Source organism: Neoarius graeffei, chromosome 21 (assembly GCF_027579695.1).
Source record: "Neoarius graeffei isolate fNeoGra1 chromosome 21, fNeoGra1.pri, whole genome shotgun sequence".
Lineage (NCBI taxonomy): Eukaryota > Metazoa > Chordata > Actinopteri > Siluriformes > Ariidae > Neoarius > Neoarius graeffei.
Window position 1 is genome coordinate 27504114 of NC_083589.1, and position 25656 is coordinate 27529769.

The 25656-nt window shown below is 42.6% G+C and overlaps 2 protein-coding genes across 3 annotated transcripts in view; one reads left to right on the forward strand and one right to left on the reverse strand.

Moving 5' to 3' along the window:
• LOC132869632 (plexin-B2-like) overlaps positions 1-25656 on the forward strand; it is a 495410-nt gene that overhangs the window by 37032 nt on the left and 432722 nt on the right. The gene's annotated exons all lie outside the window — the stretch shown is intronic.
• Positions 1-25656, reverse strand: part of abcc9 (ATP-binding cassette, sub-family C (CFTR/MRP), member 9) — a 139707-nt gene that overhangs the window by 36854 nt on the left and 77197 nt on the right. For both annotated transcript variants that reach the window (XM_060902921.1, XM_060902920.1), the window contains exons 15-20: positions 22048-22155; positions 21067-21139; positions 19935-20040; positions 6903-7004; positions 3988-4072; positions 3735-3815 (exon numbers count right to left, since the gene is read on the reverse strand). In XM_060902921.1, coding sequence (XP_060758904.1) covers positions 3735-3815; positions 3988-4072; positions 6903-7004; positions 19935-20040; positions 21067-21139; positions 22048-22155 — 555 coding nt within the window. The remainder of the gene's footprint in view (positions 1-3734; positions 3816-3987; positions 4073-6902; positions 7005-19934; positions 20041-21066; positions 21140-22047; positions 22156-25656) is intronic.

A 25656-nucleotide genomic window follows, 5' to 3' on the forward strand; every position in this document is an offset into this window, starting at 1 on the left:
CATCCGCAAAAAGCAGAGATGAAATCCTGTGGTTCCCAAACAGGATTCCTTCCGGCCCCTGGCTGCGCCTAGAAATTCTGTCCATAAAAATTATGAACAGAACCGGTGACAAAGGGCAGCCCTGCCGGAGTCCAACATGCACTGGGAACAGGTCTGACTTACTGCCGGCAATGCGAACCAGACTCCTGCTCCATTCGTACAGGGACCGGACAGCCCTTAGCAAAGAGCCCCGAACCCCATACTCCCGAAGCACCCCCCACAGAATGCCACAGGGGACATGGTCGAATGCCTTCTCCAGATCCACAAAGCACATGTGGACTGGTTGGGCAAACTCCCATGAACCCTCGAGCACCCTATGAAGGGTATAGAGCTGGTCCAGTGTTCCGCGACCAGGACGAAAACCACATTGTTCCTCCTGGATCCGAGGTTCGACTATTGGTCGAATTCTCCTCTCCAGTACCCTGGAGTAAACTTTCCCTGGGAGGCTGAGAAGTGTGATTCCCCTATAATTGGAGCACACTCTCCGGTCCCCTTTCTTAAAAAGAGGGACCACCACCCCAGTCTGCCACTCCAGAGGCACTGTCCCCGACCGCCACGCGATGTTGCAGAGGCGTGTCAACCAAGACAGCCCCACAACATCCAGAGACTTGAGATACTCAGGGCGGATCTCATCCACCCCCGGTGCCTTGCCACCGAGGAGCTTGCAAACCACCTCAGTGACTTCGGCTTGGGTAACGGACGAGTCCACCTCTGAGTCATCAGCCTCAGTCTCCTCAGTGGAAGACATGACGGTGGGATTGAGGAGATCCTCAAAGTATTCCTTCCACCGCCCGACAATGTCCCCAGTCGAGGTCAACAGCTCCCCACCCGCACTGTAAACAGTGTTGGCAGAGTACTGCTTCCCCCTCCTGAGGCGCCGGATGGTTTGCCAGAATTTCTTTGAGGCCAACCGATAGTCCTTCTCCATGGCCTCCCCGAACTCCTCCCAGTTCCGAGTTTTTGCCTCTGCAACTGCCCGAGCTGCAGCACGCCTGGCCTGCCGATACCCGTCGGCTGCCTCAGGAGTCCCGGAGGTCAACATGGCCCGATAGGACTCCTTCTTCAGCTTGACGGCATCCCTTACTTCCGGTGTCCACCACCGGGTTCGGGGATTGCCGCCACGACAGGCACCGGAGACCTTGCGGCCACAGCTCCGAACAGCTGCGTCCACAATGGAGGTAGAGAACATGGTCCACTCAGACTCAATGTCCCCCGCCTCCCTCGGAAGCTGGGAAAAGCTCTCCCGGAGGTGGGAGTTAAAGACCTCCCCAACAGAGTGCTCGGCCAGACGTTCCCAGCAGACCCTCACCATACGTTTGGGCCTGCCAGGTCTGTCCAGCTTCCTCCTCCGCCAGTGGATCCAACTCACCACCAGGTGGTGATCAGTTGACAGCTCAGCCCCTCTCTTCACCCGAGTGTCCAAGACATAGGGCCGGAGATCAGATGAAATGACTACAAAGTCGATCATCGACCTCTGACCTAAGGTGTCCTGGTGCCACGTGCACTTATGGACACCCCTATGCTCGAACATGGTGTTCGTTATGGACAAACTGTGACTAGCACAGAAGTCCAATAACTAAACACCACTCGGGTTCAGATCGGGGAGGCCGTTCCTCCCAACCACGCCCCTCCAGGTGTCACTGTTGTCGCCCACGTGAGCATTGAAGTCCCCCAGTAGCACAATGGAGTCCCCAATCTGAGCACCCCTCAGTACCTCTCCCAGGGACTCCAAGAAGGCCGGATACTCTATACTGCATTTGGCCCGTAGGCACAAACAACAGCAAGAGCCCTCTCCCCAAGCCGAAGGCGCAGAGAGGCGACCCTCTCGTTCACTGGGGTAAACTCCAACACATGGCGGCTGAGCTGGGGAGCTATAAGCAAGCCCACACCAGCCCGCCGCCGCTCACCACGGGCGACTCCAGAGAAGTGGAAAGTCCAGCCCCTCTCGAGGAGCTGGGTTCCAGAGCCCAAGCTGTGCGTGGAGGTGAGCCCGACTATCTCTAGCCGGTACCTCTCAACCTCCCGCACAAGCTCAGGCTCTTTCCCCCCCCGGAGAAGTGACATTCCATGTCCCAACAGCCAGCCGCTGTATCCGGGGATCAGGTCGTCGAGGCCCCTGCCTTCGACTGCCACCCAATCCACACTGCACCAAACCCCTACTGCTACCTCTGTGGGTGGTGAACCCACAGGAGGTCGGGCCCACATCACCTCTTCGGGCTGAGCCCGGCCGGGCCCCATGGGCAAAGGCCCGGCCACCAAGCGCTCGCATACGAGCCCCAACCCCGGGCCTGGCTCCAGGGTGGGGCCCCGGCTGCGTCATACCGGGCGACGTCATGGTCCTGGATTTTTTCTCCATAGGGGTTTTTGGTGAACTGCTCTTGGTCTGGCCTGTCACCTAGGACCTGTCTGCCTTGGGAAACCCTAACAGGGGCATAATGCCCCCGACAACATAGCTCCTAGGATCATTCAAGCACACAAACCCCTCCACCACAATAAGGTGGCAGTTCTAGGAGGGGGCAAAACACTGTATTTTTCTTTATTAGGAATTTCCCATAACATTCCAGCATGTATGAAACCTGCTTGAAATATCGATTGGCATCTGTACTTTTGTCTGCCTTTCGCATCTTCGGTGTATTTAGAAGTTCCAAATACCAAATAGTCCAGGATGTCATAGTGTCCCAAATCTGGTAGCTGGTTTGCCGAACACTTTTCAAGTGGAATTTGTGGGTAAATTAAGGAGAAGAAGAAACCTTTATTTTTTATTTTTGTCACATGTAAACTCAAGCACAGCGAAATTCTTCCTCTGCATTTGAAGCAGTGGAGAAGCGCATAATGTCCATGCATAGAGAGAGAGAGAGAGAGCAGTGTGCAGAATAAATAATAAATAATAAATAAATACATTTGTGGGTAGGGTGGCACGGTGGTGTAGTGGTTAGCGCTGTCGCCTCACAGCAAGAAGGTCTGGGTTTGAGCACCGTGGCCGGTGAGGGCCTTTCTGTGCGGAGTTTGCATGTTCTCCCCGTGTCCGCGTGGGTTTCCTCCGGGTGCTCTGGTTTCCCCCAAAGGCATGCAGGTTAGGTTAACTGGTGACTCTAAATTGACCATAGGTGTGAATGTGAGTGTGAATGGTTGTCTGTGTCTGTGTCAGCCCTGTGTTGACCTGGCGACTTGTCCAGGGTGTACCCCGCCTTTCGCCCGTAGTCAGCTGGGATAGGCTCCAGCTTGCCTGCAACCCTGTAGAACAGGATAAAGCGGCTAGAGATAATGAGATGAGACATTTGTGGGTAAATTATATGGATCTGTGATGCCTGCATGTTTCAGCTTTTGGATGTAACACGATCTGCTGGTATAAAATAAATTTTTAATCATTTAAGAGAGATTGTACTGACTGCAGTCATCTTGATTTTCATTATTAACTGTCGCAGCTGTTTCTTTGTCTGCCCAGCAATATGGCAGACGCTGCGTGAAAAATAAAAAAAAAAAACGTGACATCAGTGAAAGTCCTCTATAGGCAGAACAATCCAATTTTGATCAAAACCAGACTTTCCACCTTTTTTTTTGTAGTCTTCTTGCCAAATTCAACCACAGTGATATCTGATAGATTTTCCCAGCCCACCACACATATGTGTCACATTTGTAATATATTAATTATAAATTGCTGATCAATATTTCACAAACTTTATCTGATTTCTTACCAGAAAAACAATGTTTGTGTTCTGATACAGAGCTCTGGCCACACAGATCCTCTGTCTCTGACCTCCACTGAGATTTATTCCCTAAAAAGCACCACGCACAAACAAATACTTCAACAATTCAATAAGAGCATACTGAAAGTATTCCATTCTTTTATTTTTGATATGTGAGTCTTTGCTTGGCGTTTATTAACAGCCCATGATCTGGTGAGCAGTGTTTGAGAAATAACTCATCTTTGTCAGCTTTGTCTCTTACCCTTTCTCCAATTTCAGTCTGGTCCCCAAAGGGAAGGAGATCAATATCCGGCTGCAGTGAGCAAGCATCAATCACAGCCTTGTATCTATAAGAGCAAAACAGAAGAAAGTAATTATATTTCTACTAACCAAAGGGATTTCAACAAATGTGCAGGATTTTAACATGGCCATGACCTGATGGCCAAAAATATGGAGTCAAAATAAATCGAGAATGTCAACAATGTCATTTTGAGTGGGTTAGATTCCATCTAAATCAGTGGTCCCCAAACTACGGCCCGCGGGCTGGATACAGCCCGCCTCCACATTTTGCCCGGCCCCCTTAACAATACCAGAGATGCATTATGATTTTTTTTTTCAGTCTGGCCGCGTAATCGCGACTTGTACATGCATAGAAACGTAACATTCTATTCCACCCTTCTGCAGTCTGTGCCATATCTGAAACCCCTCCCTCAAAAAAAAAAAAAAAAAAAAAAATCCTGGACACACCACTGTCAAATAACACGGAATAATGGCGAAAAGATTAGGTAAGAGAAAAATAGATTCAGAATGCAGGGTATTTAACCTGCAGTGGACGAACGATTATTTTTTTTGTTCAATGCAAAGAAAAGGCTGTTTGTCTCATCTGTCAAGAGACAGTGGCTGTATTCAAAGAATACAATCTGCGCCGACACTATGAATCCCGTCACAAAGACAAATATGATAGCTTGCAAGGCCAAATGCGAGCAGACAAACTCTCAAAGCTAAAAAGTATACTGTTAGCTCAGCAGAATACATTTGTACGCCAAGCTCAGCTGAACCAGTCGTCTGTTCGAGCGAGCTTTCGGGTTGCTCAACTGATAGCTAGCAGCGGTAAACCTTTCACTGGTGGAGAATTTGTCAAGAAATGTTTGAATGCTGTCACGGAGGAGGTGTGTCCCGAGAAGAAAGATGTCTTTAATGCCGTGAGTCTGTTGGCGACTACAATCACAAGAGGCATTGAAGAACTTGGGGGTAATGTATATGCCCAGCTGCAGCAGAAGATGAAAGAATATGACTTTTTTTCATTAGCACTGGATGAGAGCACGGATGTGCAGGACACAGCGCAGCTGCTAATTTTTATTCATGGAGTTAGCGCAAACTTTGAAATGTGCGAGGATCTGGCAGCCCTCCAAAGTCTCAAAGGGACTACGACGGGGGAGGATATTTTTGGCAAAGTATGACAAACCATTGAAGACTTGAACCTGGACTGGTCAAAGCTTGTTAGCATCACGACTGACGGAGCTCCTAGTATGGTGGGCGCGTCTCGGGGTCTGATCGGGCTCGTGAACCGGGAGATGGAAGAACGGGGTCTTATCGCCCCGCTACAAGTCCACTGCCTAATTCACCAGCAAGCACTGTGCTGCAAAGTGTTGAAGTGGGATTCTGTCATGAAGGTTGTGGCGTCATGCATAAACTTCATCAGGGCAAAGGGACACAGGCACAGGCACACAGGCAGTTCCAACAATTCCTGTCTGAACTGGAGTCTGCGCATGGCGATGTGCTTTACTACACAGAGGTCAGATGGTTGAGCCGCGGCAGAGTTTTGAGGCGTTTTTACGAGCTGCTACCTGAGATAAACGCATTTCTTCATTCAAAAGACAAAACGGTCCCCGAGCTGATCGACCCAGAATGGAAATGGCACCTAGCATTTTTAACAGACGTGACAGAAATACTGAACAGCCTTAACTTGCAGCTACAAGGCCAAGGGAAACTAATCTGCGACATGTATTCCCACATAAAAGCATTTGAGGTGAAACTAGCCCTGCTTTTGGATCAAGTGAAAAACAACAACTTCATCCATCTTCCTGCTACCCAAAACCTCAGAGAACCCAGCGGTCCCGTTCCCAGCTGAAAAGTGTGTGGAAGCACTGGAAATGCTGAAGGTGGCGTTCGGTGTGCGATTCCGTGAACTACATGTTAATGCAAAAGATATCCGCCTTTTCCAGAACCCCTTTGTTTCCGACATTGACGAAGCCCAGCCTTCTTATCAGTTTGAGTTGGCCGAGTTACAGAACTGTGATGCCCTGAAAGATGCATTCAAGCCCAACAGTCTCATTGACTTCTATGCCGCCCTCCCAAACAACACGTACCCAAACATTAAAAAGCACGCAATGAAGATGTCCACAGCTTTTGGCAGCACGTATATCTGTGAGCAAACCTTTTCACGCATGAACCACCTGAAAACTCCGATGAGATCAAGATTGACAGATGAACATCTCCATCAGTGTTTGAGACTTGCTGTGACTAAAATGGAACCTGACATTGAACTTCTCACCAGCCAGATGCAAGCCCACAGTTCACATTGATGAACATATATAGGTAAGCTTACTTTTCTGACTTGAACGAGCCATTCTGAGTACAAACAAATATAATCATAATGAAATCTACTGAGATAAAATCCATTCTACACCCATACTGGTAGTGAAATGTATTGTGTTGGTAGGTGTTGGTATCAGTTCGGTTTCATAGCCTGCTTGCTTTCTGGTTTTCAGAGTGAAGATGATGAGAGAGAGCTGCAAACAGTTGTGTCTACAAGAAAGTTAATGTTCCATGGTCTTTTTTTCTGTGAAAAACTTGAAAAGGGTTATTTGGTTATTATTTATTTCATAAATAGTGTTATTTATTTCATTAATAATGCTATTATTTATTTTCTGATTTTTTTTTCCTGTCAAGATCCCAGAAAGGGTTAATTTTTGGTTATGTGTGGCTTTCTGGAAAACAATAAATATTTACGTTTAGACACCTCTGCGATCGTCTCACTTTTTGTTACAAACTGGCCCCGGCCCGCCGTCTGAGAAGGGAAAAGTTATTTGGCCCTCACAGGAAAAAGTTTGGGGACCCCTGATCTAAATATTACTCAGTAACATACCCATGGATTTTTAAGAAGGCAGCTCTCACCTCTGCTTGTTGAAAGGACTGCCAAATGTGATGTTTTCCTCTACAGTGGCATTTAGCAACCAAGACTTCTGAGCTGCGTATGCCACAGAGTACCTGTTCTTACTGTGAGGAGAAACAAAGATCACATAAAAGTGAACAATGGCTTTATTATAAAGCTACAGTGACCACAACACACCAAGGGTTAAGAAAATTAAGAAATCCACAAGTTAATGATGATTCAAAAAATGCAGGGAGTCAAGTCACTGGCAGTGACTGAAGACGATGACCATGGCTTGTTTCTGTGATGTTAAAATTAAGTTGACTACACATTTTGTGTAGACAGCACAATATCCAGGATGATTTTTTTTTTTTAATTCATGAAATATTCTGTAACATTTCCGACATTCACGGCCCTCCTATAACAGTTTCAAATGTGCCAAGTACACTACCGTTCAAAAGTTTGGGGTCACTTTGAAATGTCCTTATTTTTGAAAGAAAAGCACTGTTCTTTTCAATGAAGATCACTTTAAACTAATCAGAAATCCACTCTATACATTGCTAATGTGGTAAATGACTATTCTAGCTGCAAATGTCTGGTTTTTGGTGCAATATCTCCATAGGTGTATAGAGGCCCATTTCCAGCAACTCTCACTCCAGTGTTCTAATGGTACAATGTGTTTGCTCATTGCCTCAGAAGGCTAATGGATGATTAGAAAACCCTTGTACAATCATGTTAGCACAGCTGAAAACAGTTGAGCTCTTTAGAGAAGCTATAAAACTGACCTTCCTTTGAGCAGATTGAGTTTCTGGAGCATCACATTTGTGGGGTCGATTAAATGCTCAAAATGGCCAGGAAAATGTCTTGACTATATTTTCTATTCATTTTACAACTTATGGTGGTAAATAAAAGTGTGATGATTCAAAAAATGGAAAAGACAAAATTGTCTGGGTGACCCCAAACTTTTGAACGGTAGTCTAGATCAAGAATATGTCAAGAATAAATAGGAGTACTGAAAAAAACAGATCGAATTCTATCCAATCCTTTGTCTCTTCATATTTTATAGCTTGCGTTTATAGTTTCACGAAAGAGGAAATGAACATAAAAACGCAATGGGACAAGTGTAGTATCCATCCATTATCTGTAGCCGCTTTATCCTGTTCTACAGGGTCGCAGGCAAGCTGCAGCCTATCCTGGCTGACTATGGGCGAGAGGCGGGGTACACCCTGGACAAGTCGCCAGGTCATCGCAGGGCTGACACATAGACACAGACAACCATTCACACTCACATTCACACCTACGGTCAATTTAGAGTCACCAGTTAACCTAACCTGCATGTCTTTGGACTGTGGGGGAAACCGGAGCACCCGGAGGGATGCAAAACATTTGAAAGACAACAAAAAGTAGTGCGAGGAAGGTACTGGAAATTTTAATACAGTACACAAAGGAAGTTTGGTGATGGACATTAAAGACAGTTTAAAAAGCAATGAACTTAGAGGAGCTGTATGTACGAGCTCCTGAAGAGTGGTGAAGGGGGACTTGCTCTGGTGAGGCCCATGGGCATTAATACTACACATGTAACTGTTGCTCAGTGTGCACTAAAATAGCATCAAATAGCATCATCAATGGCCATCTGTCCCTGGAATCTTCTTGCAGACTTCCTGTTGGTTCAGTTTGGTTTTAAGTGACAGGGAACACTTTTACTATTTCATATCCAAAGTCAAAACAAATGATGCGAATCAGTATTTAATTAGTATTAATTATGCTAATTAGGTTAAACCGTTAAATCGGTACACTCAATAAAAAAGTAATAAAAGAACATTTCTAATCCCCTCTTTGTGCTCTGTAGGGCTTTGTATTTCTCAAAAGTAGGGCCTGCTAGTGTTTATATGAAAGAATATAAATGATAATATTCACAGCTTTCAAGGCAAACCTTGTATCCACATCCAATAAACAATTCACATTAATTCAACTGAAATTGACACTCGCGTTTCTGACTTCCGTTTTTTTAAAAATATCATTCCGACCACTAAGATCTCAATATTTTTCATCAAAACAACTCCAGTTATATTCTAAAATAGTTATTTATTTACAGGAATTAGTTTGATCTGAAAAAAAAAAATAAGTAGGTAAAGCTATGAAAACTCACTTCAAAGTCTCCTGTGAATCACAACATCAAAACTAGCTGACGGAAAATTTTGCTGAATACTTCATCAGAAACAGTGACAGCAAGAGAACATCCCTATAAAAGTTATCTGACTGATATTCATGAGTAATTCAGTTGGAAACCAATCAGAAGAGAGAGAACCTGACCGATTTCCTGTGACTCAAAAAGCACCGGCAGTTTCCTGACGTCCCACGAGCAGAGAGTGAACTCTGTTGTACCAACTTCAACCTGCTGTTACTCCCAAAGTACTGAACAGATCTTAAGCAATGAGATAAATTTCTTTGGAAATCAGAAATTATAAACTTTTTCATGATAGTGTTCACGATAGAAAATATTCAAGAGTTAAGCAATGACAGATTTAGAAACTTAGATGAGCGTCTGCATGCACAATTTTCACAGCACGGACAGCGAGCATCTGATATGCCTACTAATAGACGCAAGTGCCCTGGCCAAGGGTGCCAAATCATTAAATCTGACACAGTAGATCAGAGGTCTTCAATATTATCCACAAAGGGCTGGCAAGGCTTCAGGCTTTCATTCCAACCAAGCAGTAGTCACCTAACTATCAAGTGTGCCTCCTACTTACCTTTGCAGATAAGACTGAAGATCCCTACATGAGATCTTGCCAAAGGAGAAGCAGCCAAAGTATTCCGTCCATCAGGTCAGTAGAGGAAATAATGGTCTTGCTGGCCACTTTGGAACCACAAGCAGGACTGGCAACACAGTCAAATTCTGTGTAATGTTGGCAGAATCAATGGTTGTGGATCCTGACCAAATGGACTGTCCTTCCCTAAAGCCTCAGTCACAACCAGCTGTACGTGCTTCTACGGCCGGTCTACGTGCAAAAGATGCAAGAAACGCACGGAGGGCATGTGAAACGCACGGAGGGCGCGCGTGTGACGTGCTGATTTTTGAGCCATAGACTGGCCGCAGACCGGCCGCAGAGGTTCTTTGTCATGTCAAACAAACTCTACGGGCACTTATGTTTTTTTCAGGTTGCAAGACAAACTTACGGCCAACGTGCGTCTTTCTCCATGAACAAAAAAACGCAGCGATTTGGGAAACGGCAAAAATCGCACGGCCAAAAAATCGTACGTCCGGTTGTGACCTAGGCTTAAATTTGCCCGACTAAACCTCTTCCAAATCTGGGACACCACATCTGGATGTAGATCCCATTCCCCTGGGTGAATGTACTGCTTTGAGTGCATCTGCTGCACTATTGTACCTTCCTGACAAATGATTTGCTCTTGTGGCTAATCTTTTGTGAACCCCCTTGTGTAGTTTCCACAACAATAGAAAGTTGATGTACTTGGTAGGTGATATATCTGACCATTGCCACACTGTCCCAGTGAACTAGAAAGTGGCAGAACCTTAGAACTTGTAAGAAAAATTTGAGGGCCAGATAGACCACTTGCGGGGCTGCACGGTGGTGTAGTGGTTAGCGCTGTCGCCTCACAGCAAGAAGGTCCGGGTTTGAGCCCCGTGGCTGGTGAGGGCCTTTCTGTGCAGAGTTTGCATGTTCTCCCCGTGTCCGCATGGGTTTCCTCCGGGTGCTCCGGTTTCCCCCACAGTCCAAAGACATGCAGGTTAGGTTAACTGGCGACTCTAAATTGACCGTAGGTGTGAATGTGAATGGTTGTCTGTGTCTATGTGTCAGCCCTGTGATGACCTGGCAACTTGTCCAGGGTGTACCCCGCCTTTCGCCCGTAGTCAGCTGGGATAGGCTCCAGCTTGCCTGCGACCCTGTAGAACAGGATAAAGCGGCTAGAGATAATGAGATGAGATGAGAGATAATGAGATGAGATGAGATGAGATAGACCACTTGCAGTTCCAACTAATTTACGTGTTCCATCCTCACACTGGGGCTCCATATGGCTCCTGTGCCTCTATGACACTGCATTGCACCCCAATCAGTGAGGGATGTGTCTGTGGTGATTAACTCCCTCCAACGGGGTACTGCTCACAGGAAGACCCCTTTCAGAAGTCTTGGTCTTTCAAAGAGTTAGCGTTGGTGTCCCTGTCAATGAGACATGGATGCATTTGTCTGTTGTATTTGGGGTTTAACGTAGGGTGATAACTCTTTTTTGGACGTTCCTTAACTACAGTAGTCCTAAGGGAATGACTGTTTTAGCTATGGTTAATAACTTAAGCATTACCCAAGCCTTAGCAGTGGGTGGCACAGTGGTGTAGTGGTTAGCACGGTCACCTCACAGCAAGAAGGTTCTGGGTTTGAACCTTACTGTTGATGGAGGCCTTTCTGTGTGGAGTTTGCATGTTCTCCCCGTGTCTGTGCGGGTTTCCTCCAGTTTCCCCCAAAGCCATTGCAGATTAAGTAAAAATACCCAGCCACTGCATACTTAGTGCCAGCCCCAAGTCCAGATAGATTGGTGAGGGTTGCATCAGGAAGGGCATCCGGTGTAAAACCTTTGCCAAATCAAATATGTGGAACAGATCTGTTGTGGTAACCCCTAGCGGGGGCAGCCGAAAGACGAAGAAAAAGACCCAAGCCTTAGCAGTAGAATAAGTGCTTTCAGACCAAATAGTTCTAGGGACTTACTAAGAGAAACTACCCACTGGAGATCTCCCCTGAGAACTGCTTACTTTCAAGGGCTTTTTTTCTGTTTGTGTTCGCACTGCCAGTAGGAACACTGAACTGACGTAGGTTGGCTTGCTAGCATGGACATTAGCAGGAAATGCTAGTGAAAATTTTTATATTTCGCTTAGACATGTTAAAATTGCGCTGTATTTCCTCTAGGCGCAATAAAACCTGGACTTCATCATTGGTCCATTTGTCTGTAGTTTTTTTCTTTTTTTAAAACACTAACATTAAGAGTAGTTGTTTACACAGTTAACATTTTACACTGATTTTTAAAAATGGCCTGTGCTGCATTGGCTTGTGTTCAACCAGTCACCATGCCTGTATGTCCCTCATGGTTCTTCTTGTGATGGGAGAGTACCTACCCTGAAGTAGGAGCTTAAAAAAGTCCTTCAAAATGGCATTCTAAGAACTATGATCGTTCTTAGTTCCAGCCATGCCAACACACAAAAAAGGAGGAACTTCCTCCAACAGTTCAAAGAACTATGAAAAAGTTCCTCCAGTCTGAAAATGCTTATCATCAAATAATGTCTGGCACACATTGGGATGACAAAGTAGCTAAGAAAGAGACCAAGCACCTCAATATGTGCTAGGAGGGTGGACGTCTCAGGTGGCCTGTTCCTTCTTGGAGGCACACATGAGCCAATCATCCAGATTTGGCTTTTTTTTTCCTTATGCTTTTTTCCATCAGAGGTGACAAAGCTACCTGCATGTATCTTGTGAACATCCTGAAGACAGTCTGAAGGGTAGAACTCTGAAGTGAAATGCCTGCCCACTTGAGGCAATATGACAAGGCTGTGGTGCTTCAAATGAGGGTCACTACCTCATTAAATAACAGAGAAGTACGTGACATGCAAATTGACCAAAAATAACTCGTAGTTAAGTGAACAATTTAAGTTAATAAGAGTCTATTGCCAGCTTTGGAGGACAGGTTAGTTCCAACCGTTAGTTTTGACTGGTTTTACAAGCTGTAACGTGTGTACAAAGTGGGAAGGATAAAGGGATAGATGGCTGTTGATGATGGCATTTTTATCAGAAAATACTACATCATACAGTCACCACGTGACTAAAGGTCTGAATATGTGTGCACAGATGTTTAAGAACAAGTTATCCAGGTGTGTACCGCGAGTTGGCCTAGTGGTTAGCGTGTCTGCCTCTCGACCGGGAGTTCTACATCATAAAAATGGTACCTGGCAAAGCACGCTGCAATACAGATGCAAGCGGGGAAGTCAAACTCTTGCAGTTACCAAAGGACTAGCCCCCCACTGTAACCCTAGCCGTATAGGCGAGAGGCCGAGGGCTATCCAAATGGAGATCGGCACTGCACCCACACGCCTTAAAGAGTTGGTTAGTACTGGGACAGGAGACTGCCTGGGAAGACCAGACTCTGGCGTGAGAAGGACTTTGACTTTATTTATTTATGTTTTTAATCCAGGTGCTTAACTGCACTGGTGGTTATAAGGGGTGAAATCAAACAGAGAATTCCATGGTAAAGATTCTTCGTAAAGCCCTGTTTAATCAGCACCATTTATTTTAGGTTACGTTTGGTTTTCTGAATTGCAATGCGTGTGTGAAAAACAGACTTTTCTTTTATCGTGAACTAGGAAATGTTTGCGATTATTTTGCAATTAATCAAAAGGGTCATCCATGGGCATGTGAATACATATCAGTGTATACAGAACAAAATAGCCATTAATTGTAGCTCTGGCAATTTATTTTAGATAAGACCTTAAATCTGCCAAACTAATCCACAAACCTTGTTCAGGTTCCAAACTTTGATTTCTATATTAAAGACTCCCAACATTTTATTTTATGCACACCATCACGTCATATCTTGATGGACATTTTACACAGTACATCAAAGAACGCATGGTTAGACACATGGATGTATAGATGAATGGACCACTGCATTTCTGTTATACAACTTTGCAAATAAATACCTCGGTTCTTCGTAGGAAAAATCTGTCTCATACTCGCTGTTGACAGGGGTCAAAACATTTTGTGAGTCAGGGAAATCAGAAGTTTGAGTTAGAAATTTAAAGACCACATCCACACATCATGTTCTTCTACTGGAAAAAGGCTCAGTAGTCTTTTAGCTGATCTTGTTTTACTGATTAGTCTCAGATCAAGCATAAATTCCCATAAGAACACACACAAAAGACACAAGTCTTCAAATCATCTAACACCAAAGGATAATTCAGTTCTGCATTAGGGTGCATCAGCTGCCCTCACTTTCATAAAATCTGATGCGTTTTTGTTTGGGTGTTCCTTTTCGCCAATAAAGACATCCTGTAAAATTTTTTGACCATATTCAAAAGTCTAATGGTGGCACCATGAGGTTCATTTTTTGCCAAAAAAAAAACGCTTATTTTGTTTTCGCGTCAGGTTTGAATCACAATGTTGGACTCCATTTACTGATTCCTTGTGAGCCAGAGATCATGTTAAGAACCTTTGCAAGGGATTGAGAAGCATTAATGTGATTCATAATACATTTGTATTGTTTAAAAGTAGTTGAGCAATGATTCAATGAACAGCTAAAACTCAAACTGTGCTTGATAATATATTTAGAATATGTACTAAAAATGTGTATCTAAGATATTTGGTATACTCTATAAGGTGCCATAATGTTTCATGAAAAGTGATCGAAATTTTGTCATAAAAATCATAAAATAGCAGCTTTTTCCATAACTTTGAGCTCCTGGTGCCACCATTAAACTTTTGAATTTTGTCAAAATATTTCCCCCAGTGTGTTTTCTTACCAAAAGGAACATAAAAACAAAAATGCATCATGATCGGAGGAACTTTTCATTTTTAGGGGGCAACTGATGCACCCTAATCTGCATGGTCACAGTAATGACCGTAACCTTGGTAAGGATGATCAGGAAACTGTGTGTGTGTGTGTGCTCAGCTCACATGTACATAAACATCTTTATGGAATACCTTATGCAGTCATCATGGAGCATCTCACAATCAGGAAGCCTGATTGAGTGTAGCATTGCGGGAGGACACAGAGAAAGACAGAACAGATGTGAAGAGAGTTAGTTGGCAGCCCAGCGAAACACAGAAAACTCTGCAAGGACAATGACTCTCTCTTCTTGCCTCGGATCCGTTATGACTATTGTGATGTTTTTAGCTGCAGCCGGAGAGGGGTATCATTGTCTTCAGAGAAGGCTTCATAAAATAACGTTCAGTGCTCGCAAGGACAGCAGAGCATGAGAAACATGCTGCGTTCATGTGCTATGGGAAGATGATATTTTCCAGTTGGGAAGTGGTATTTACCAGTGTGTTGTGTTCACATGCTTTTGTTGTTGTTGACAAATTAAACATGGTGGACCAGATTCAAGTTAGCAATAGTTAGTTAGCTATCGTTAGCAATAGCGTCTGCTTTGGATAGGTAAAAACCATAACACATTTTTAAAGGAAACGGATTTCTAACGTATTATATTACACTTGTTAATGACGCAACATTGCATAGACACAAAAAACTACCCACTAGTACTAGTAAAAAAAAACTTTAGTAGCGTACAATGCTTAACATTCAAGTGTCTTGTACCGCTCGCCGCCATGTTGAAAAGGTCAAAGTTCATCTCATCTCGGCAACTCGTGTATCAAAATTTTCTACGAGTTGCCCAGTGGAAAATACCACAAGAGGGGCGTTCATGTGTGCTTTCCATGTCGGCGTTTGGTATTTACCATAATTCCCATAGCACATGAACGCAGCAACAGAAATCAAGCCTAGCCTGACTCTAATCTGAATCAAAACATGCGACAAAGTGAACTACGTGTTTAGAAGGTTAAACAAAAGACATGGTAAATGAATCTTTTTTACTATATGAGCTCATAACCTGACTTTTTGTCAGTAAAAGGCTGTTGGATGATGTAATGCAGCACAAGAAGAGCACATGGCACACTTACAGACTTTGTGTCACACTGCTGAACTTGGCAAATGCTAATCAGAGACCATCTCCAGTATGGACTGAAAGATGGAGGCATGAGCATTCTTACCAGTCAGAGGAAAACAAAAGAGAACACCAACAGTGTTAGTAATAAGCACTGAATGGGACTCAATGATTTACATACAGCTGAGATGAAGTGTTAAGCTGCTATGCTTAAAACAAACAGCACTGGAAACGCACACACACGCACACAATGCAGGCAAGAAAAAAGCTTTCTATCCATCTGAAATAGCACAAAGACCAAGATGGAGCACATACCGTACACCAATACATACTGAATATGCACTCATCACACACACACACACACACACACACACACACACTGTGGTGCATACAGTGAAACAATGGATGTGTGAAATGTCTGCATCAAATAACAACTTTGATTAGCATTGTATTTTAAGATATACAGTCCCAGTAAAAAAGCTTGGACACAGCTTCTAATTCAATGATTTTTCTTTTTTTTTATTAATTAAAAAAGTCACTTTGTGTCTTAAAGTAATGACGGATGTCATGTCTCTTTACTTAGCTGAGCGGTTCTTGACATAATATGGATCACTACAGTTGTAGTATGAATAGGGCTATTTACTGTATGTTTATTATTTACTATTTGACTTCAAACACATTAAGAAGGCAAGAAACTCGTCCGCTAATTAACTTTTGACGAGATACACCTCTTAACTGAATAGCATTCCAGGTGATGACCTCTTGAAGCTGGTTAAGATAATGCCAGTATTGTGCAAAGCATCATCAAGGTAAACGTTGGCTATTTTGAAGAATCTAAAATATGAAACTTTTTTTTTTACACTTTTGTTTACCACATCATTCCACACATTATACAGACACGAGTGTTTTACTGGGAAATACACCACTCGTATTTTTCATACGAGCTCCATCCAGGACATGGAGAACCAAAACCGTGACATAAATCTCTGTGCCACTTGTGATGAAATCGATGAATTGTTTTGATAAATTTGGGTACATTTTGTTTGTGAATGTGTCGATGTAATAAAAAGAAAATCACACGCTGGCTTGAAGATATTAAGTTTATCTTCTCAGGTTGAAAAACTCACATTTTTTCACGTGAAATGCATCACGGATCTGAGTGACATATTTAAATACTGTTGGCTGGTGTTGAGTGGTATATCAGATATATTCCATTCAGCTAGCATGATACTGAACGAGTTGAAGATGAGTAGCTGAATGGAATATATCTGATATACCATGAAAAAGCCAGCCAATATTATTATTATTATACATACACATTCCTTTCGGGTGTTCAACGCATCTTCCTCTTTCAAAATTCTCTCAAAATCTTCCGTATTTGACGAAGCAAACTTGGCAGCCATGTCTGTTTACAAATTTTGAGTCACTCGCTAGCGTGGAAGTTTTACGTCTCCGATGTGTGACGCCATGTTGTCTTGACAACCATGCAATATCTTAAACCATATTCAACACTCATTCTTCATTGGGTAGAGTGACGTAATACACGTAGGATAAGTGATATGCTAACGATATTGCATGCTATCAAACCAAATGAATGAAACCCTCTAGAAGGGAATAGAACACGTTTTTATTCCATCGAAAAAGTGTCCTGTATGTATAATATTAATGAGTATTACCCTCTTTGCTCTCAAAACAGTCTCAGTTCTTCACCGTATGGAGTCCATAAGATGTTGGAAACATTCCTTTGATATTCTGGTCCATGTTCTCAAGATCAAGACTGTATCTTATAATTGGTGCAGATTTTTCAGCTATACATTCATACGGTAAATCTCTCGTTCTACCTTAAGCGCTACTGGATTTACAGTCAAGCTGGAAAGTCTGCACACCCCTTTCACCTTGTCCACGTTTTATTACGTTACAGACTTATTCTACAATAGATTGAGTTCATTTTTTGCCTCAAACATCTACACACAATCGCCAATAATTACGAAGTGAAAACAGGTTTTTAGAAAATATGCTATTTTATTTTACTGACAAAAATAGGTTATTTAGGGGTTACATATCTGTACACACCCTTAGACGAATACTTGGTTGATGCACCTTTGGCAACAATTACAGCTTCAAGGCATCTTGGGAAAGAAGCTACGAGCTTGGCACACTTGTTTCGGGACATTTTTGCTCATTCCTCTTGGCATATCCTTGCAAGCTCCGTCAGGTTGGATGGGGAGCATCGGTATACAGCCATTTTCAGCTCCTTCCACAGATGTTCAATTGGATTCAGGTCTGGGTTCTGGCTGGGCCAACCAAGGACATTCACAGACTTTCTCTGAAGCTTTCCTTTGTTCTCTTGGCTGTGTGCTTCGGGTCATTGTCATGTTGGAAGGTAAACCTTCACCTCAATCTGAGGTCCAGAGCGCTCTGGAGCAGGTTTTCTTCAAGGATCTCGGTGCACTTAGCTGCATTCATCTTTCCATCTATCAGGACTAGTCGCTCCGTTCCCACTGCTGAAAAACATCCCCACATCGTGATGCTGCCACCGCCATGCTTCACTGCAGGGATGGCATTAGCCAGGTGATGAGCGGTGCCTGGTTTCCTCCAGACGTGATGTTTGGTATTCAGGCCAAAAAGTTCAATTTTAGTTTCATCAGACCAGAGAATCTTGTTCCTCAATGTTTAAGAGTCCTCTAGGTGCCTTTTGGCAAACTCCAAACAGGCTGTCGTGTGCCTTTTACTAAGGAGTGGCTTCTGTCTGGCTACTCTACCATAAACGCCTGATTTGTGGAGTGCTGCCTGGATGGTTGATCTTCTGAAAGGTTCTCCCATCTCCACAAGGATACGCTGGAGCTCTGTCAGAGTGACCTTCGGGTTCCTGCTCACCTCCCTGGCCAAGGCCCGTCTTCCCCGATAGCTCAGTTTGGCTGGGCGACCAGGTCTAGGAAGATTCTTGGTGGTTCCAAACTTCTTCCATTTACGAATGATGGTGGCCACTGTGCTCTTTGGGACCTATAAAGCCGCAGCAATTTTTCTGTACCCTTCTCCAGACCTATGCCTTGACACAATCCTGTTTCTGAGGTCTGCAGATAATTCCTTTGACCCCATGGCTTGGAGTTTGCTCTGACATGCACTGTCAACTGTGGGACCTTATATAGGCAGGTCTTGGCAATCCCCAGTCATGTCCAATCAATTGAATTTACCACAGGTGGACTCCAATTAAGTTGTAGAAACATCTCAAGCAGTATCAGTGGAAACAAAATGCACCTCAGTTCACTTTTGGGTGTCATATGAAAGGGTGTGCACACTTGTGTACACATGATATTTTACATTTTGATTTTTAATAAATTAGCACAAATGTCTAAAAACCTGCTTTCACTTTGTCATTATGGGCTCTTTTGTGCAGAATTTTGTGACAAAAAAATGAACTCAATCTATTGTAGAATAAGTCTGTAACGTAATAAAACGTGGAGAAGGTGAAAGGGGTGTGCAGACTTTCCGGCTTGACTGTAGACCTGGTGGTTCAGGAGGCCTCTGATGTACACTGAACTCATTGGCGTGTTCATGGAAGCAGTTTAAAACGACGTGTGCTTTGTGACATGGTGCATTATCATGTAAAACAATGTTAATTTGATATTAAGTGTGTGATGAGAAAACATTCCCCACACCATTACACCACCACCACCACCACCAGGCTGAACTGTTGACACAAGGCAGGCTGCGTCCATGGATTCATGCTGTCGATGCAGAATTTTGACCCTAACAACCATATTCAACGCTCGTTCTCCATTGGGTGACGTAATACATGTACGATAAGCGATATTCTAAACAATATCACATGCTATCAAACCAAATGAATGAAACCCACTCGAAGGGAATAGAACACGTTTTTATTCCATCGAAAAAGTGTCCTGTGTGTATAATAATTCCTGATATTTCACTCCGATGACGTCACTCCCAGTGTTTTCCCACAGACTTGATGCACGTTGTCAAAATGGCAAACTGGTTCAAAATTTAAATTCTTTTGATTAACTTGCAATATATAAAATGTCTTTTGTGGATGTGTCCATATAATATAAAGAACAATATGCAGTTGTGCGGAGATATGAAGTTTATCTTCTCATGTTGAAAAATATATCACTTGTGAATATATTCAACACTCAAAGATAAACTTCGTATCTTTGCGCAACGTTGTGATATCCTCTATATATGGTTTCCCTATGTTATTAAATGGTTTTAACGCCTTCAGTATTATTCTACAATGTAGAAAATAGTCAAAATACAGAAAATCTTGTCCATGAATGAGTAGGTGTGTCCAAACTTTTGACTAGTACTGTACTTTTCACAAACTTTCTGAGATAACGCGGGTAGTTTGACTTTAAGTCTTTGACTTTTCTCTTACTTGCTCCAATAGACTTTCCCACTGAGGTTCTGCATCTCGCCCAGCATGGCTAACAGCAGCGAGGATTTCCCACAACCCACCTGGCCCACAATCATGGTCAGCTGACCTGCAAAAGCCAATCCAGCATCATGTAATCCAATGTCACATCAGGAAGTGTAATAACAAGTTTTCTATTGTTGCTGCCTATCACTTCACTTTTGAGTAATATTTAATAACATTTTATCAATATATTATCATCAGTAATCATTTAATAATACAGTATTAATGGATTATTAGAGGCATCGGGACCTTTGGTGAGTGGGGGCTAAAGGGAAGGTTAAATAACAGTATATTGCATCAAATATTTTTTTGTAGTAATCATTTTTTAGTCACTAGTTTTAAAGGAGAACCGAAGTCATTTTTAAACTTGCTTTATTTCTTAATTAACGTGTTATTCAATTACGTTTTCGGTTTTAGTAACCTTATATCGTGACTCGTATTGGCAACTAATTGCAATTAAATATTATACTTGTTGGCCTATTCGGTTTTTAGCCATGTTGAATTTAGTTCGTTTGGTCCACGGCAGGCGTCGCTTATCCGTGCGATCTTCACGAGACTTGTGCGAGACTTCGAAACGTGAAGTGTCAGCCAGGTGTCAGCGCCGCCATTTTGAAAACTGTTTTCCAAACGAAATATTGCACAAAAACGAGTTTAAATGACGATTACTGCCTACTTTTTTCAAACTTTCTTGATTGCTCTCAAAACTAACAAAACTTCCGGCTTGATTACGTCAGCATTCGAAAGAGGGCGCGCGCGTCTTTTGACAACGTCGGCAGATGTCGGTCGCTTTGATTTCTGCTGTACGTTTTACTTCCGTCCTACGATGTCTCGCACAGGTCTCAACAAATCTCGTTTACGGCTGTCGCTTTGACATATGGACTGATATATTACAGAGCGTATTTCAAACACTCATCACTTGCTATAGCAGCGACAAAATAGCGATCAAAAACGCATTCCTATATTTAATAAAGTGAGAAATTGAATTTTGATAATAAAAAACGTGCCTTCAGTTCTCCTTTAAAGTCATAACGGATAAACCGAACCCTGAACGCATCAGGGATGCTTTCTTTCACCTCACTGTGGGTCATATTACCTGAAGGAATGCGGATGTTGATGTCAGACAGGGTTGACATGTTGCTCCCCCATGTGAAGCATCCATTGTTCACCTGAACAAAGTGAAACCACGCAAAAACACATGAGCTGATTTTTGAAAATAACTGTAAAGAAGAACAGCAACTTAACCCTCTACGTATCCCTTATTCCTTATCTAACCCTTATCTCCTTTCAGTCAAACTACTGCATGATGCTTTTAGGAACAAAATGTTTATTTACAATGACAATAATGTTCCTATCCATCAAAAAAGCCGTGCGTGGGTCAAATCTGCAGCAGGCCTCAGAGTCAGTGGGAAAAGGGCAAAATGGACAATCGAAAGCAGCTGGGAGCGGCGCTCAAGAATGGGAGAGAAGGAGGAGGAGTGAGCGACCGAGCGAGCGGATGTGACATGGGTCACAGAGTCAGGTCCAGTGCATGATGTGGATTTGTTGTTATTGAGTTCATTAGTTAGGAGGCTAGTTTGGCCCATAGGGAGGCTTCAAGGAAATGGACCCTACAGGGACCCCAAGCCATAAGAACAACAAAATAAAACAAACTATAAAACAAATGGCTATTAAAGTCTTCTCACGAGAATTTCAGACATCTTTCTGGCCTTGGGTATAAAGAAAACGGAACCAACAGCAAATTCATCTGAAGTATGTCAGACTTGGTTCAAGTATTTCATATCATTATATTATTCTTTGGTATCTGTTCATTTTCTCTCTTTAAGTTGCGTTTTACTGTGTAATGTTATGCGACGAAAAATTTTCGCCTATATGTGAGAACACACATCCCCATTCAACCCTGTACGTGTCAGACATGACACATACATGGGACAGAGGTTAAAAGCAGCTGAGATGAGAACAGGCAGACCCTGCGGAGCGCTCTCGTAATTCAGTAGCAGGATGTGCTCTGTGAGTGTGTGAGAAGGGCCTGAGAATCTGAGCTGATGGGGCTCTGTGGAGGCTGGTGATCCCTGACCTTCACGGCGACATCCTCGGTCTCGGTGGGGCGCAGCTGCCTGCGCATGGGCTGATCGTAGTTATCCATCTGATAACGGAGTGGCTGTTTCCTATTTATCACCTTTGTCTGCAGAGATGAGAGAGAGAGAGAGAGAGAGAGAGAGAGAGAGAGAGAGAATGTGAGAACGTTTATTTTGTCTCAGGAATAATTTGAAGGAATTATATTTACAGTGGTGCTTGAAAGTTTGTGAACCCTTTAGAATTTTCTATATTTCTGCATAAATATGACCTAAAACATCATCAGATTTTCACACAAGTCCTAAAAGTAGATAAAGAGAACTCAGTTAAACAAATGAGACAAAAATATTATACTTGGTCATTTATTTATTGAGGAAAATGATCCAATATTGCATATCTGTGAGTGGCAAAAGTATGTGAACCTTTGCTTTCAGTATCTGGTGTGACCCCCTTGTGCAGCAATAACTGCAACTAAATGTTTCCGGTAACTGTTGATCAGTCCTGCACACCGGCTTGGAGGAATTTTAGCCCATTCCTCCATACAGAACAGCTTCAACTCTGGGATGTTGGTGGGTTTCCTCACATGAACTGCTCGCTTCAGGTCCTTCCACAACATTTCGATTGGATTAAGGTCAGGACTTTGACTTGGCCATTCCTAAACATTAACTTTATTCTTCTTTTACCATTCTTTGGTAGAATAACTTGTGTGCTTAGAGTCGTTGTCTTGCTGCATGACCCACCTTCTCTTGAGATTCAGTTCATGGACAGATGTCCTGACATTTTCCTTTAGAATTCGCTGGTATAATTCAGAATTCATTGTTCCATCAATGATGGCAAGCCGTCCTGGCCCAGATGCAGCAAAACAGGTCCAAACCATGATACTACCACCACCATGTTTCACAGATGGGATAAGGTTCTTATGCTAGAATGCAGTGTTTTCCTTCTCCAAACATAATGCTTCTCATTTAAACCAACAAAATCTATTTTGGTCTCATCTGTCCACAAAACATTTTTCCAATAGCCTGTCCATCTGGCTTGTCCATGTAATCTTTAGCAAACTGCAGACGAGCAGCAATGTTCTTTTTGGAGAGCAGTGGCTTTCTCCTTGCAACCCTGCCATGCACACCATTGTTGTTCAGTGTTCTCCTGATGGTGGACTCATGAACATTAACATTAGCCAATGTGAGAGAGGCCTTCAGTTGCTTAGAAGTTACCCTGGGGTCCTTTGTGACCTCACCGACTATTACACGCCTTGCTCTTGGGGTGATCTTTGTTGGTCGACCACTCCTGGGGAGGGTAACAATGGTCTTGAATTTCCTCCATTTGTACACAATCAGTCTGACTGTGGATTGGTGGAGTCCAAACTCTTTAGAGATGGTTTTGTAACCTTTTCCAGCCTGATGAGCATCAACTACGCTTTTTCTGAGGTCCTCAGAAATCTCCTTTGTTCGTGCCATGATACACTTCCACAAACATGTGTTGTGAAGATCAAACTTTGATAGATCCCTGTTCTTTAAATAAAACAGGGTGCCCACTCACACCTGATTGTCATCCCACTGATTGAAAACACCTGACTCTAATTTCACCTTCAAATTAACTGCTAATCCTAGAGATTCACATACTTTTGTCACTCACAGATATGTAATATTGGATCATTTTCCTCAATAAATAAATGACCAAGTATAATATTTTTGTCTCATTTGTTTAACTGGGTTCTCTTTATCTACTTTTAGGGCTTGTGTGAAAATCTGATGATGTTTTAGGTCATATTTATGCAGAAATATAGAAAATTCTAAAGGGTTCACAAACTTTCAAGCACCACTGTATACAATTCAGGCATGGAACACTATAAAAATGTTAAACATATGACCCAAAAGCACGTCATATATGAGCAATCGCGTGCTCTGATTGGCTACTCTACTACAAGGATATCAGCTCAAAATGGCGGCGCGTGTTGCTGAATCAACCAAGGACAAAATAAAAACTCTACTCAAAAACAAAACCCCAAAACATACAAAAAACAAAAACAAAATATGGAATAAAAGTATTTTGATGGTAAGAACGTACCTTTTTTATTTTTCAAGAATTATTATTCAAGCATTTTTCACAAATTACTACTGTCATTTCGCCGGTTTGTTTAAATTCTAAGCGGAAATTCTTTCATTGGACGCTTTGTATAAAGTTTTTATTTCTCGAATTTGCAAAAAATAAAAATGTTATGTTTCTCAAAATCCAGTAAATGTGGATAGAATAAAACAGTTATTCCAATCAATCTCATCATACATGGCTTATAGCCAACTTGGCGCTATGCACTTCGTCAGCTATGAGCTCATGTACAACTCAAATTCGTGAAATAACTGTTAAATACAAATAAATATGAGACTGGAAAGACAATTTCCCTTCATTTAGACTTGGAATATTTTTTTTAAAGACCTTTTAGCATCTACTTCCAGTCTTAGAATTATTGTCACCCTGACTAAAGTAAAGTAATAAGGTTTATTTTAAAAAAAAGAGAGATAAAAATAGCTATATGCCTGTTACGGTAAAATGAATGAGTTTAGATAGGCAAAAATTTCTCAAAGGATCATGGTTGGAGATTTGCAAAACAGTCCCCAAATTTACAATCAGAGACCAGCTCCATGCCAACAAACTATTTGGAAGGTGATCCAGAAGAAACACTCTGTCTTTTTTCTCAACCCAAATGTAAGTGCCTGGAGTTTGTTAGACATGATGAGAACTTTCAGTGGTGCTGGGTTTTATGATCAGATAAGACACAAACAGAGCTTTTTGGCAACAAACACTCAAGGTGGGTTTGGCAATCAAACAAAGATAGTTATACAGAAAAAAAAAAATCCATAATCCCCACTGTTGCATCTGGCATTGGCTCTGGGAACCCTGTGAGTACACATGGCATCATGACAGAAGCGGACGATTAACCAGGACGATTTGCAGAAGTGCCTTGTTATCTCTATCAAAAATGTATCCTCATGCTAGTTCACTAGGGATTAAAAGTACCATCACGCAACGAATTAACAGCTTTAAGATGTTCTTAAAGGATTCTAAGCGTTTACAAAATGCTAAATTTCCGTGTATTTATTTATAACTAATAATTCTTATAGTATAACTTTAAAGCTGTACTTCCTTTCAGATTTTTCAAGTGTAGGTCATAAAAAGAATTTTCCCAACACCCAATTATTTTTGTTTAGTGGACCGAAAGCAACTAAATTCAAATTACAGACTTCCAATTTTATTAGCTTTTTTTTTTTAAATGGAATAATTCATGAATTTAGGGCCACGTGGCTCTAAATTCTCCGCCATTTTTTCCTGCTTCACCATGACCCAATTTAAGATACTACGTCATGCATCACGTGGTGGGTTTTCCCCGTTCACGCAAGGCATTGTGGGATACAAATTTGAAACAGGAGAGAAAAACGGAGGATGTGAGTGTGCGAATGAAACGTGGAAGACTGACTACAGTAACGGAAAGCGAGAAGAAAAGACGTTATGTTATATACAAAGGAAAGGAATCGCAGGACCAAACTAATAAATATTGGCGGTCAGCGAGCACCTCGGTGTGATCAGCTGTTTGTTTAGCGACAGAATGATGTAA